Source organism: Nomascus leucogenys, chromosome 4 (assembly GCF_006542625.1).
Source record: "Nomascus leucogenys isolate Asia chromosome 4, Asia_NLE_v1, whole genome shotgun sequence".
In the NCBI taxonomy this organism is placed as follows: domain Eukaryota; kingdom Metazoa; phylum Chordata; class Mammalia; order Primates; family Hylobatidae; genus Nomascus; species Nomascus leucogenys.
Window position 1 is genome coordinate 56,201,093 of NC_044384.1, and position 15,576 is coordinate 56,216,668.

At 45.6% G+C, this 15,576-nt stretch overlaps 1 protein-coding gene across 2 annotated transcripts in view; it reads left to right on the plus strand.

Moving 5' to 3' along the window:
* Nucleotides 1–3,754: 3,754 nt before the first annotated feature.
* The window catches only part of ANKRD29 (ankyrin repeat domain 29), a 63,205-nt gene continuing 51,383 nt past the window's right edge, over nucleotides 3,755–15,576 (plus strand). For both annotated transcript variants that reach the window (XM_030810647.1, XM_030810648.1), the window contains exon 1: nucleotides 3,755–3,955. In XM_030810647.1, the coding sequence (XP_030666507.1) occupies nucleotides 3,935–3,955 (21 nt within the window). In that variant the 5' untranslated portion in view covers nucleotides 3,755–3,934. The remainder of the gene's footprint in view (nucleotides 3,956–15,576) is intronic.

Here is a 15,576-nt window from a genome sequence, read left to right on the forward strand (position 1 = left end):
GAGGTGGGAGGATGGCTTGAGGCAGGAGTTCAAGACCAGCTTGAGCAACATAGCGAGACCCTATCTGTAAAAAAATGTTTTTAAAAATTAGCTGGTATAGTGGCATGTGCCTGTAGTCCTAGCTACTCAGGAGGCAGAGGCAGTAGGATTGCTTGAGCCCAGGAATTCCAGGCTGCAATGAGCTATGATCCTGCCACTGCACTTCAGCCTGGGTGACAGAGACCCTATCCTTATAAAAAATAAATAGATACAAAAATTTTTAAAGATGTGGGATGGAGAAGTAGACAGAGAATAAAGACAGAAAAGATGTCCAGGATGAACTCTTAGTTGGATGAAGGAGTCTGATTACAAAAAGGGAGTTAGAAAGCTCAGTAGGCTGGGCGCAGTGGCTCATGCCTGTAATCCTAGCACTTTGGGAGGCAGAGGCTGGCAGATCATGAGGTCAAGAGTTTGAGACCAGCCTGGCCAACATGGTGAAACCCCGTCTCTATTAAGAATACAAAAATTAGCCGGGTTTGGTGGCCCATGCCTGTAATCCCTGCTACTCAGGAGGCTGAGGCAGGTGAATCGCTTGAACCCAGGAAGTGGAGGTTGCAGTGAGCCAAGATCATGCCACTGCACTCCAGCCTGGGTAACAGACCAAGACTCTGTCTTGAAAAAAAAAAAAAAAAGAAAGAAAAAAGAAAAAAAGGAAAGCTCAATATTCCAGATTGACCTACTTCTCAATTCTGTCGAGGGCAAATCCTGTTGGACCATCAACTGGGACAGTGCAAAATAGAGGCCAAACACATCAAGGTCTGTGCTGGTATGAACAGAAGGTGACAATGACCAACTATGGCCTCATTTGACATCAACACAGATGTCTGTGCATCTGAGTAATGCGTGTCTGTGGATAAGAGTGGGTCTTCTGATTTGGTAGATTTGTATAACACAACCCCCGGACTCTTTTCCTAATTCAGTGATGAATAAGTTTTGACCACCTACCATGCCTCCAGCCGTAAATTAGCCCCTGGGGAAAATAAAAAATACGTAAGACACAGGGCCTGGCCTTGAAGAATTTCAACTCTGCTGAAGAAGTCAAAAGCAACAGAAGTAGAACTGAGAGCAATACCAGACCCTGTGGAATCAGGGTTGAGGGATGTGGTGTAGAGCAGAACCATGGCAAGAGCTCAGCAAAGTTGGGAGGAAGATGACTGAGGACCAGGGTTTAGGAAGAGGAACTTGAGCTGGGGATAACACCCTGGGCAGGTTGGGATTTGGCAGACAAAAGAGAGGAGATAAAAGACAGCCATAGTGGGAAGAGAGCAGTGATAAGATTTTGGAGCTAGACAAATGCCTAGCTCTATCACTTATTAGCAAATTATTCCATTTTCTCAGAACTTTAGTTTTTTCATCTATGGAATAGGTATAATACCTACCTCATAAAATGTTTATAAGGAAAGCACCTTGTACTTAGAAAACACTCAAAATATTAGCTTTTTCCTTTATCCCATTTGTTTGACAGGATGACAAGGATGGAGAGGCTCTGTTTGGGTAGTGAGTTGTTTGGATAAGGAAACTGGGCTGTGCAGATTAAATTTTGTATTAGGTCCGGTGGGTCACTATTAAAGTTTGGAGTGGACCATTTTAGAAAGAATTGCCTGTTGTGACCATGAGAGCTTTGTTCCATTTCAGAGCTATTTATATGAAGATGAGTTTAACCGTGTGCGTGAGACGGTGTTAGGCACATTCTTTCCAGAGACTGACAAGAATCCCATCAGCACCCTGTTTTCTCAGGCCAGAGAAAAACAGCTTTGAGCTCAAGTGTAACGGAAAGGAAACAGACTCTGGAGCTAGACAAACGCCTAGCCCTATCACTTATTAGCAAATTACTCCAATCTCTCAGAATCTTAGTTTTTTCATCCATGGAATGTGTTAATACTCACCCCATAAAATGTTTTTAAGGAAAGCACTTTGTACCTAGAAAACACTCAAAATATTAGTTCTTTCCTTTCTCCCTTTTACTTATCGAAACTATTAAAGCAGACCAGGCGCGGTGGCTCACGCTTGTAATCCTAGCACCTTGGGAGGCCGAACCGGGTGGATCACCTGAGGTCAGTAGTTCGAGACCAGCCTGGCCAACATGGCGAAACCCTGTCTCTACTAAAAATACAAAAATTAGCTGGGCATGGTGGCAGGCGCCTATAATACCAGCTACTCGAGAGGCTGAGGCAGGAGAATTGCTTGAACCCGGGGGGTGGAGGTTGCAGTGAGCCAGGATCGTGCCACTTCACTTCAGCCTGGGCGAAAGAGCGAAACTCTGTCTGAGAAGAAAGAACAAACAAACAAAAAACTATTAAAGCAAAACCTCTGATGCTTGATTTTTATTAATAATGTTGTGTGGCAACTTAAAAACTGTGTCATTTATAGGCACTCAAGGCAAGGAAAATGTTTAGAGTCCTTATTTTTAAAATTGGAATTTTCTATAAAAGTTCAGAATGTTTTTAATTTAAAGTTGTTTTAAGCACAAAGTAATACAATTTATCCATGAAGGTTAAACATTTTAATTTTTATTATTAACTTTTATTTGTAATTGTTTTTTACCTTTTAAATTAAATATTCGTTACAAATTTAATTGAGAAGAGGGAAGGAGGGGGAGAATGAATGAGTGGATTCTTATAGTTCGAGGGGGTAAGACATCCACTTTTATACTACTTTTTTGTTTTGTTTTTATTTTTATTTTTGAGACAGAGTCTTGCTCTGTTGCCCAGGCTGGAGTGCAGTGACCAAATCTTGGCTCACTGCAGCCTCAACCTCCCAGGCTTAAGCGATCCTCCCACCTCAGTCTCCTGAGTAGCTGGGACTACAAGTGTGCACCACCACGCCTGGCTAATTTTTGTATTTTTAGTAGAGATAGAGTTTTGCCATGTTGCCCAGTCTGGTCTCGAACTCCTGGACTCAAGTGATCTGCCCGCCTTTGGCCTCCCAAAGAGTTGGGATTATAGGCGTGAGCCACTGTGCCTGGGCTACTTTTTTACTTTAACTTTTCTAAAATGCTCTCGAAGAGCTCTTGTTGCCGTTTATACTTAAAACTCCCACTTTTACTTCGCCCAAACCAATCCTGGGCAGGCAGCAGGAGTGGACACACATACTGCAATACTCCAGGGCTGCAGCATCAGACCCAGAGGAGGAGGGAACTGCTGGATTAATAATGAGGAGGAGGAGGAGGGGTATGAGCCTATTCCAAAATTGGCGTTTGTCCTTCAAAAAGGAAAAGACCATTTATTGTTTGTGCAATCAAAAGGTTTGTTTCCTAGATATTTTCCCCAGGAGAAAGAAAGTTTCTCAGGAAACCGAGAAAGAAATTATAATGAAAATAGCTATTGGATGAATTTTTTCCTCAAGCTTCATTTTTACATCATTATAATATTTGTGCTGTAATGAAGGTTGGGAGTCCTCTGGGGCACACCAGTCTATTTGGGAGGATATGTATGGAGTTTGTGTGTGAGTACATGCGGGTGATTGGGCATGAGTGTGGAAAGTGTGTGTGGAACCTCTGTGTGTGTGGAATGTGGAGCGTATGCACAATGTGTGTGGAGTTTGGAGTGTGTGTGTGGACGAGTGAGTGTGGAAGTGTGGACGTGTGTGGAAAGTGCATAGTGCAGTGCGTGCGGAGTTTGGGGTGTTTGTGCACGCGCGTGTGTGGCAGGTCCTGGAGCGCGTCCACGCGGCACCCCATGTGCCTTGTGCGCGCGCGCGAGCGGAGCGCGCGCCCGCGCCGCCCCTTCGGCCCGGCCCTGTGTGCGGCGGCTGCTGCCGGGCCGGGCGGCGGGAGCGCGCGGCGTCGGAGGCCGCCCCTCTGCGGAACGCCGAGCGCCGCCGAGAGTGAAGGGCCGGGGAGGACAAGGCGCCCGGGGCCCGAAGCGCGCCGGCTCCCGCTGGGGCGGCCGCGGACATGTGCAGGATGTCCTTCAAGGTGAGCGCCGCGGGCTCCGGGGCCGGGACTGGGGCCGGGCCCGCGGGGTCGGGTGGGGTGGGATGGGGTGGGCGCCCCCGCTGCCCGCCGCCCGCCGCCTCCTCCTTCCTCTCTCCTCCAGCTGCGGGCGAGGCCCGGGAGGAAGCGGCGGGGCTGGGTGCGCCCTGTGGGTTTGCGGTTTGCCTGCCTGCCCTGCCTGAGAGGCTTCGCACTCATGGCTGTGGATCGGCTGAGTCTGTGCCCGGCGACGGGGCGGCGGGGACTGTCGCCGGGTAACAGGTCGGGGGCGGGGAAGAAGCCTAGGGTCAGCGCTGTCCTGCAGCAGAAGGAGTCCCGGACCCTGACCCTCTGCGTCCTCATGCAGGAGTACCAGCTGCACCCACGGGTGCCTCCTCCCCGGAGGGGTGGCCAGCACCCAGGGAGGCTTCAGGGTCCAAAGGTGTCTTATCTCAAAAGAGTTGATTAAATCAAGTCATTCCATCTAATCCCCACATTTTAGGATGAAAGAGGTTGATTTGCCTCGATTGAAAGGGTTTAATAAAAATAGTAGTTAAAATGTATTAAACAGTTCAAATGTGCCTGACTCTGAACCAAGGACATGATGTGTATGGTCTCAATCCTGGGGGAGACCTGTGGGAGGTGCTCTTCGTGGCTCTTTTTTTTTTTTCAAATGAGAAAGCTAAGATATAGAGAAATCAACTCACCCACGGTTTTGCAGCCAATAAGTTATGGTGTTAAGACTGAAACCCAAGTGTGTCTGACACCGAAGCCACTGTAATCCCGTTGCCGACAATAGCTCATGTAAGCAGAGGAGTGACGTGGTGAGATGTGCATGTTGTAAAGATCTCTGGCTAGGTTTGGAGAAGAGGGTTGGAGCTGGAAGATGTTGTCATCTTTTTAAGAAATGGTACTGGACCAGTGCATAGGTGGTGAGAGTGGAACGAAGTAGACGAATGTGAATGACTTTAAAAGTTTTTTTTTCCTGAGACGGAGTTTCGCTCTTGTTGCCCAGGCTGGAGTGCAATGATGTGAGCTCAGCTCACTGCAACTTAACGCCTCCCGGGTTCAAGCAATTTCTCCTTCCTCACCCTCCAGAGAAGCTGGGATTACAGGCGTGCGCCACCATGCCCAACTAATTTTTTGTATTTTTAGTAGAGACGGGGTTCTGCCATGTTGGTGAGGCTGGTCTTGAACTCTTGACCTCAGGTGATCCACCCGCCTTGGCCACCCAAAGTGCTGGGGTTAAAGGCATGAGCCACTATACCCGGCTGACTTTAAAAGTTTTAAATCGGCATAATTCAGTAGGGAAGGCAAGAGAGATAAAGATAAAACGTTTGGTTTGGGATAAAGTTTGAGGATGGATGGGAATCCAAGCAGAGATGTTGATTAGACAGATATACACTCCTCGATCCCAGGAGGCAAGTCTGGGCAGCAGCTAGAGATGAGATTTAGGAGTCAGCAGTGTTAAGTAGGCACCCATGGGAATGAACATGATTGCCCAGTGGAACCATATAAAGGTGGAAAATAAGAGGACTGAGGACAAAATCTTGAAGAAGATTTGAGAAAGAGCAGTCAGAGACGAATGAGAAAATTCAGAAGCATGCGCTGTCACTTACACCAAGGATCTCTAATCTTTCAACAAAGATGAAGAGGGCCTTGATGTTTATTAATGCCACGGGGAAATCAAATAAACAAAGAATTGAAAAGTCCATTGGATTTAGTAACAGAATAGGCACTGGTGACCTTGCCAAGAGCACTTTCAGTGATGTTAGGATCAGGAGCCAGATTGCAATAGCTTGAAAAAGAGTGGGTAGAATCCACAAGTGTGGAGAACTCTCAAGAAATTCTGCAAGAAATAGAGATTTTTTTTTTTTTTTTTTTTTTTGAGACAAAATCTTGCTCTTGTCACTCAGGCTGGAGTGCAGTGGCACAATCTTGGCTCACTGCAACCTCCGCCTCTCGGGTTCAAGCGATTCTTCTGGCTCAGCCTCCTGAGTAGCTGGGATTACAGGTGCCTGCCACCAAGCCCAGCTAATTTTTTGTATTTTTAGTAGAGACGGGGTTTCGCCATGTTGGCCAGCCTGGTCTCGAACTCCTGACCTCACGTGATCCGCCTGCCTCAGCCTCCCAAAGTGCTGGGATTAGAGGCATGAGCCACTGCACCCGACCCAGAGATTGTTTTTAAAAGGCAGTGGCTGCAGCAAGGATCTGGAATTGACCAAGTGTTTGTTTGCTTTAAAATGGTAGAGACTTGAGCATCTTTAAATGACGATAGGCACTTCAACAATAAAAAGACAAATAAAGCCTAATTTTAAAGTGGACATATGAATAGACATTTCTCCCAAAAAGTTTACAAATGGCCAGTAAGCACTTGCAAAGATGCTTAACATTATTAGCTATGGTCTTGGAAATGCAAATACAAAACTGTAATGAGATACCACTTCATACCCACTAGGATGGCTTTAATCAGCAAGACAGTGACGAATGTTGGCAAGGATGTGGAGAAATTGAATCTGCATGCATTGCTGGTAGGAGTATGAAATGATGCAGTCATTTTTATTTCTATTTTTTATTTTTTTGAGACAGAGTCTTGCTCTGTCAGCCAGGCTGGAGTGCAATGGCACGATCTCAGCTCACTGCAACTTCTGCCTCCCAGGCTCAAGCAATTCTCCTGCCTCAGCCTCCCAAATAGCTGGGATTACAGGCATGTGCCATCACGCCCGGCTAATTTTTGCATTTTTAGTAGAGACAGGTTTCACCATGTTGGCCAGGCTGGTCTTGAACTCCTGACCTCAGGTGATCCACCTGCCTCGGCCTCCCAGAGTGCTGGGATTATAGTCGTGAGCCACCACGCCCGGCCGATGCAGTCATTTTTAAAACCATGCTTGTCTTTCTTCAAAAAGTTTTTTTGTTTGTGTTTTTTTTTGTTTTTTGTCTTTTTTGAGATGGAGTCTCACTGTCATCAGGCTAGAGTACAGTGGCATGATCTCAGCTCACCGCAACCTCTGCCTCCTGGGTTCAAGTGATTCTCCTGCCTCAGCCTCCTGAGTCGCTGAGACTATAGGCGCCTGCCACCATGCCCAGCTAATTTTTGTATTTTTAGTAGAGACCAGGTTTCACCATGTTGGCCAGGATGGTCTCGATCTCTTGACTTCGTGATTCGCCTGCCTCAGCCTCCCAAAGTGCTGGGATTACAGGCGTGAGCCACCGCACCCAGCCTCTTTTGAGGCTTTTTAGTTAAATATAGAGTTACCACGTGACCCAGCAATTTCACTACTGGGAATATACCCAAGAGAAATGAAAACGTGTTCACACAAAAACTTGAACATAAAGATTCATGGCAATAGTATTTATAATAGCCAGAAAGTGGAAACAATCCAAATGTCCATAAACTGATGATAAAAACAAAACGTGGGCCAGGCACAGTGGCTCATCCTTGTAATCCCAGCACTTTAGGAGGCTGTGGTGGATCACCTGAAGTCAGGAATTTAAGACCAGCCTGGCCAACATGGTGAAACCCCGTCTCTACTAAAAATACAAAAATTAGCTGGGCGTCATGGCGGGTGCCTGTAATCCCAGCTACTGGGGAGGCTGAGGCAGGAGAATCACTTGAACCCTAGAGACGGAGGTTGCAGTGAGCCAAGATGGTACTACTGCACTCCAGCCTGGATGACAGAGTGAGACTCTGTCTCAAAACAAACAAACAAAATAAAGTGTTTTATATTATAAATACCATAGATAGGGAGGCTTAAACAACAGACATTTATTTCTTACAGTTCTAGAGCTAGGAAGTCTTGAGATCAAGGTGGCTGGTGAGGGCTCTTTTCCTGACTTACAGATGGCCACCTGTGCGTGCCCTGTTTCCTCACATGACCGAGAGAGAAAGCCCTGGTGTCTCTAATTCTTTTAAGGGCATTAATTCCATCATGGGGGCTATACCTTCACAACCTCTTTTAAATTTAATTAACTCCCAAAGACTGCTCCTCCTAAAATCATCACACTGGGCATTAAGACTTGAATACATGAATTTTGGGGGGATACAAACATTCATTCAGTCCTCAGCCCCTGTCCTCCTGGCATGTCTGTCTTGCATGCACAATATATTCATTCCATCCCCAAAAGTTTTAGCTTGTTCCAGCATCAACTCTAAAATCCACAGTCTCATCTAAATATCTAAATCAGATATTGGGTAAGACTCAAGGTATGATTCATCCCAAGTGAACTTCTTCTCTAGCTGTGAGCCTGTGAAATCAGACAAGTTTTTTTTTTGTTTTTGCTTTTGTTTTGAGACAGGGTCTCACTCTGTCGCCTGCCCAGGCTGGCACAATCATGATTCACTGCAGCCTTGACCTCCTGGGCTCAAGTGATCCTCCTGTCTCAGTCTCCCAAGCAGCTGGGACTACAGGCTTGCACCACCATGCCTGGCTAATATATATATATATATTTTTTGTAGAGATGGGGGTCTCCCTGTGTTGCCCAGGCTGATCTCAGACTCCTGGACTCAAGCAATCCTCCTGCTTTGGCCTCCCAAAGTGTTGGGATTACAGGCGTGAGCCACCATGCCTAGTCCTCAAACAAGTTTTGTGGTTCTAAAATACGACAGTGGGACAGGCATAGGATACATGTTTCCACCCCAAAAGGGAGAAATTGGAAGAAAGGAATGACAGGTCACAAACAAGTCCAATACCTAGCAAGGCAAATATTATTAGAACTTAAAGTTTGAGAATAATCCTCTTTGGTTCAGTGCTTTGCCTTCTGAACTCACTGAGTGGTGGGTCCTGCTTTCTGGACCAACTGGGGCAGGGGATTGGGCTCACAAGACATTGGTGGTTAGGGCTTCAACATATGAATTTGGGGAGGAACACAAGCATTTAGTCCATAACATGGTAATCTGTACAGTGTACTATCATTCAGCCATAAAAAGGAATGAAGCACTAATACATACTACAACATAGATGAAACTGGAAAACATATTCAGTGAAGGAAGCCAGACACAGAATGCCATATATTGTATAATTCAATTTATAGAAAATGTCCAAAATCAGCAAATCCATAGAGACAGAAAGTAGATTACTTGTAATCCCAGCACTTTGGGAGGCCGAGGCGGGCAGATCACGAGGTCAGGAGATCGAGACCACGGTGAAACCCTGTCTTTACTAAAAATATAAAAAAATTAGCCGGGCGTGGTGGCGGGCGCCTGTAGTCCCAGCTACTCGGAGAGGCTGAGGCAGGAGAATGGCGTGAACCCGGGAGGCGGAGCTTGCAGTGAGCCGAGATCGCACCACTGCACTCCAGCCTGGGCGACAGAGCAAGACTCCATCTCAAAAAAAAAAAAAAAAGAAAGTAGATTAGTGGTTGCCAGGGGCTGGGGAAGAGGAGGTGATTGTTGATGGGTAGATAATCTGGAATAGATAGTGGTGATGGTTGCACAACCTTATGATTGCACCAAAACCCGCTGGATTGTATGCTTCGAAAGGATGAATTTTATGTATGTAGATTATATCTCAATTTTTTAAAGCATTTTTAAATCATAATAGGGAATGTGGAGAAGGCTTGGGGATGATTTTGCTCAGTGACTGAATTTCTCAGGGAGTTGGGGGTGGTGAGCCTGAGCTGGGCTCCATTTGCTGTGGAATTAGCTAGAATGGCAGAAGGGAACCTCTCCCATTGGGGTAAAGGGAAAGGAGGTGAGGTTGAGTGTTGATGTTTTGTAAAGTGAAGCCCAGGATGAAGTCAGGATTTGGGGTAGGTAGAAAGGAGGCTGCCAAGCCAGGTGCCAACATTTTCCATGAATAAGGAAGAACGATCAGGAGGTGACAACTGCCAGGTGAGGTGAGGTAGAGGATGGGAAGGTGGGACGACCTGAGTCTTGAAGGAGCAGAGATTTGTACCCCTGAATGGAAAGGCAGTGGCCTGGAAGCCAGGTGGGCCTATTCACTGCAGTGCTGATGTGGGAGAAGGCCTTGCTTCCACCAGGAGCAGGCACTGGGGAGGTTGAGGCAGGGAGAGAGGGAGTGCTCTGCACTAGGCTAAGGATGAAGAGGAGTTGATTTACTATGAAATGGACTTCCAGAAGGCACACAGGGAAGGTCTGTCCAGAGCAGAGTCCCAGGCCAGTCTAAGATTGGCATTAGCAACATTCTTTTATCCACCTCCCATCCTATCAAACATATTAAAATGCACCCACAGCCACAATAATAAAAGAGACTTTTTATTGTAAAATTTTTGAAAGGATTTTGTGACACTACTTTTTAAATGAATAAGCTGTAAGTTACTCATTTAATTTACCTTTGTCCATTTTTCTGCAGTTGTCATAGTTGGTCAGTAACTCTCATGCAGTGAGCAAATCAGACCTACAATGATTTTCATGTGGCATCAGTATTTTATGAATACCAAATTTAGCAGTTAATAAAATTGACAGGATGTTATGTTTTGTAGCTATTTAATTGAATATTTATTAACTTTGATTTGGGAAACACAGATTAACTTTTTCATTTTCATAGGCTCCTGAAAGACTCATAGGCCCTAGGCTCTGGGTCTCCAAAGCCTACGTGTAAAAAGGCCCTGGTTTGTTAGACGAGTCTGTGGAAGAATAAATAGAGCATTATAAGCCACAATTTAGGCTCTTCTTGATGATTCAGAATCAATGTATGTAGGGCTGCTTGCATCTGAACCACATGACCCCTTTGCATCTACTTTTGATGGTTTTTCCGTCAAGCTGTTATCAGTGACTTCTCACTGGTACCATTTTGCCTCCAGCAAACTTCCTTTAACAACTGGCAACTCCCAATCTCTTCTGCTTGAGAACACAGACACATGTTTGTTAGAATTATCTTTTAAAGTAAAACGAAACTCAGAGAATTATTTTTTAAAGTAAAAGGAGGCTGGGCGTGGTGGCTCACGCCTGTAATCCCAGCACTTTGGGAGGCTGAGGCGGGTGGATCACCTGAGGTCAGGAGTTCAAGACCAGTCTGGCCAATATGGCTAATACAGTGAAACCCCGTCTCTACTAAAAAGTACGAAAATTAGCCAGGCGTTGTGGCATGTGCCTGTAATTCCAGCTACTCAGGAGGCTGAGGCAGGAGAATCGCTTGAACCCGGGAGGCAGAGCTTGCAGTGAGTCGAGATCACGCCACTGCACTCCAGCCTGGGTGACAGAGTGAGACTCCGTCTCAAAAAATAAAAAAATAAAAAAAAAAGAATTTCATATTTCCTTCAGGGTCTGCTATCTGTCATATGATGCTATACCCCAGCCAGGTTGGAGTGGGTATCTTATTCTACAAAGCGTCTGTTTTGTGAATCTTATGAACTATATTTTAATGTTAATGCTGGTTAATTGTCGCACCTAAGTTCCAAAGGGAGGAGGGTGTAATGACGTATATCAGACCTCCCTTCCTGTCATGGCCTGAACTTTTCAGGTTTTTTTTGGGATCCCCTGGGCCAAGAGAGGGGTCCACTCAGTCAGTGGGGGGGCTTAAAATTTTATTTTTGATTTACAGGCTTAATGTTTATTAAGCATTCTTAAAATTGTAAAAACTTAGCACAAAGTGGGACAATGGATTAGAATAGCCAGTAATGTCTCAAAAACATCTTTCTGCATATAGCTTTGCAATCCATCACTACATCTTTATTTTATGTCACCTCTAATGTCATAGAAATTCATTATTGAGTAGAGCTAATATTCTCTTGATTGAATTAATAAGTGTATGATTGAAGTCCACATTACTCTAAACCTTTTTAAACTAATAGTTTAAATCCCTACCCCCTCTTAGCTTTTAATTAGAATTCCAGTTCTGTACAAATAAAGTTTCCTCTGTGTTTCCTCTCCCCTTCCTTCCTGTATAATTTCTGGAAGTGTACAGATGAGCAGTGTATTAGCCAAAATTCTGACAGTAAATGGAAGGGGGCAAGTAGGGAGAGAAGAAAATATGACAAATGTGGAAGCTTACACTCAATTTTCTACAAGGTGTAAAATGTAAGATCTCAGACTCTGGACCCAAACAGACTATCAGACTGTTTTTTGTGTTTTTTTGAGACAGAGTCTTGCTCTGTCACCCAGGTTGGAGTGCAGTGGCGCCATCTTGTCTCACTGCAACCTCCACCTCCCAGGTTCAAGCAATTCCTTGCCACAGCCTCCCAAGTAGCTGGGATTACACATGTGTACTGTCACACCCAGCTAATTTTTGTATTTTTAGTAGAGACAGGGTTTCACGTTGTTGGCCAGATTGGTCTCAAACTCCTGAGCTCAAGTGATCTGCCTACTTCAGCCTCCCAAAGTGCTTGGGATTACAGGCGTGAGCCACTGTGTCCAGTCCAGACTTGGATTGATTGATTGATTGATTGATTGATGGTGGGTGGGGGAATAGAGTCATGCTCTGTCACCAGGCTGGAGTGCAGTGGTATGATCTTGGCTCACTGCAACCTCTGCCTCCCAGATTCAAGCAATTCTCCTGCCTCATCCTCCCGAGTAGCTGGGACTACATCCCGAGTAGCTGGGACTACAGGTGCTTGCCACCATGCCCAGCTAATTTTTGTATTTTTAGTAGAGACGGAGTTTCACCATGTTGGCCAGGATGGTTTTGATCTCTTGACCTCATGATCTGCCCGCCTGGGCCTCCCAAAGTGCTGAGATTACAGGCGTGAGACACCCCGCCCAGCCCAAACTTGGATTTAAATCCCGGCACTGTTATTTGAATGAGCCAAGATCCTTACTGCGTGACCTTGACTAATTCATTCCTATGCTCAATTTCCTCATCTTAAAAATGAGAATAATAGGCCAGGCATGGTTTCTTACGCCTGTAATCCCAGCACTTTGGGAGGCTGAGGCAGGTGGATTACTTGAGGCCAGGAGTATGAGATCAGTCTGGCCAACGTGGCAAAACACTAGCTCTACCAAAAATACAAAAATTAGCCAGGCATAGTCAGTGTCAGGCATGGTTGCAGTGAGCCAAGATTGCGCCACTGCACTCCAGCCTAGGCAACAGATTGAGACTCCATATAAAAGGGGGGGGAGGGGAGAGGAGAGGAGAGGAGGGGAGGGAAGGAGAGGGGAGGGGAGGGAAGGATAGGGGAGGGGAGGGAAGGAGAGGGGAGGGGAGGGACCTTCCTTTAAAAAGTAAAAAATAAAAGAAAAAATGGGACTAGGCCAGGTGCGATGGCTCACGCCTGTAATCCTAGCACTTTGGGAGGCTAAGGCGGGCAGATCGCAAGGTCAGGGGTTCGAGACCAGCCCAGCCAATATGGTGAAAACCCATCTCTACTAATAATACAAAAATTAGCCAGGCATAGTGGCAGGTGCCTGTAATCCCAGCTACTCGGGAGGCTGAGGCAGAAGAATCGCTTGAACCCAGGAGACGGAGGTTGCAGTGAGCCGAGATCATGCCACTGCACTCCAGCCTGGGTGACAGAGTGAGACTCCATCTTAAATAAAAAGAAAAAATGGGAATAATTATATTAGTCATACATTACTTAACAACAAGGACACATTCTGAGAAATGCACGTTAGGTTATTCCTTCATTGAGCAAACATCATAGAGTGCACTTACTGCAGACGTAGAGAGTGTGGCCGACTGCACACCTAGGCTCTGTGGTGTAGCCTATTGCTCCTGGGTGACAAAACTCTATAGCATGCTCCTGAACGGAATACTGTAGGCAGTTGTTACACAGTGGTGAGCATTTGCATATCTAAACACATGTAAACATAGAAAAGGTACAGTAAAAATATGGTATCATAATATTAGGGGGCCACTGTCATATATGCAGCCTATCATTATGTATTACATGACTGTACTACCTCGTGGGGCTGCTCCTGGAATGAAATGAGTTAAAGCAGTAAATTGTTTAGCACACTGCCTGATACAGAGCAAGATCTCAACTTAACTTAGTTGTCCTTGTTGTTACGTATAAAGTTGGAACCAGCAAGCCTGAGAGAAGCTCCTTGGTTTTATTGTAGAGATCAGAAAAATCAAGAAAGAGGTGAAATAGTAATAGCACGCTTGGTAAAGTGCTTTACAGTTTCTGTGACGTATTTTCATGTGCACTGTCTCCTTTAAAGACTAGAGGACTGGCCCCATCTCTCTCCACACCATTTATGATTGTGTGCATATCATACTGAGAGGAGATTTGGAAGTTATCCAGGGAATGTGATGTGTATAGACCCCAAACAGAAGGAAGGTTGGGGACTTTCCATCTTAGCCGGAGAGGAGCTTGGGATGGAGGATAGGAAGGAGGTCACTGGGGGTCACTGCTGCCTTACTCCTTGCTATCCACAGAAGATTCCACAGGAGGCAGAACAATGTGACAGGGAGTTAAAGGGCAGCCTCAAGCAAGAGACTGCCTGTTGCTGAAGACTGACTTGCCATTTCTCACTTTCCTCATCTGTAAAATGGGATCGTCCCAGTGCCCACTTCACTGAGCAAGGATGAGGATGAAATAAGCTAGTGTATGCAGAAGATACGCCACGTGGTCCAGAGTAAGCACTTTGCACTGAGTGAGCATTAGCTCAAGATTCCTGACCTTCAGTAAATGTGCCAGCCATAGGGTGACAGGATCACCTGCCCATTTCTTTGCTAGACATTGCCACCTAGATGCCCCATAGGCACTTGAAACCCAGCATGTCCAACCCTGAACTCATCATTTTTTTCCAAAGCCTGTCCTTCATGCGGTGTTTCCAAACTTCATGAATTGGCACCAAGATCAGCCAGGCACTGGAACCAGAAATCAGGAGTCAATCCACTTTCCTATTCCCTCCTCTCTTGCACATAAAATCACAGACCAAGGCTGTGCAGTTTAGCTCCTTAAAATGTCTCCAGTCTGTCTAATCTTCCCATTCCCACTGTTGCTGCCTCTTAGTAAATTAAGCCCTTGAAGGAAAATGGAATATTTATAGCTTTTCACAAACCTCGGTTTCTAGAACCTTATAGAAAACCAGGATGGCCCACCCAGCTGGAGAGGAATCCCCAAGACCATCCTAAAGGGAGGAGAGGCCCTGACTAGAGATCTTGTTATGACAATAGACACTTGCTGTTTGCAGATGGTCTTTTGAAGGTATTTGGGGTTAAAGTGAAATGACAGAGTCCCTGAAAATGAATTACAGTTTATCATTCTTGTGTGTTTACCTTTCAGGAAAAGCTAGCAGAGCTGTTCCCTGGTGCATATTACATTGTCTGCCTGATTCACCCTCCCAGACTTCATTTTGGCCTTGTGCAATCTCTTTGTTAAAAGGCTTTGTTTCATGATTCATTATACAGGTCAAACCTCCCTGGCCATTTCTTCGCCTAGTTACTGACAGCTGGAACAAATTAGACCCAGCCTGGTGCCTAAGCTGCAACGCTGGTGTGAAAACCATGGTTGCAGTTTGCCTTGAAAACTCCAGGACAGCAAAATTTACATGTTCAGGAAAGGCAAATTGTTAATCTGAAATTGGAGGTGATTTTTTTTCCTTCTAAATGAGCCAGGAAACTATTCAAAGTATGTTTGCTATTAGCTTATCACTCCCCACCTTGCCATTCTCTCATTCAAGTATGCACAAGGGCATATGCCTGTGTATGTGCTGAAGGACTTCTGAAATGAAATCCTCACACCCACAAATACTGCTGCCACTGTCCTTTCATTTTAGAGGG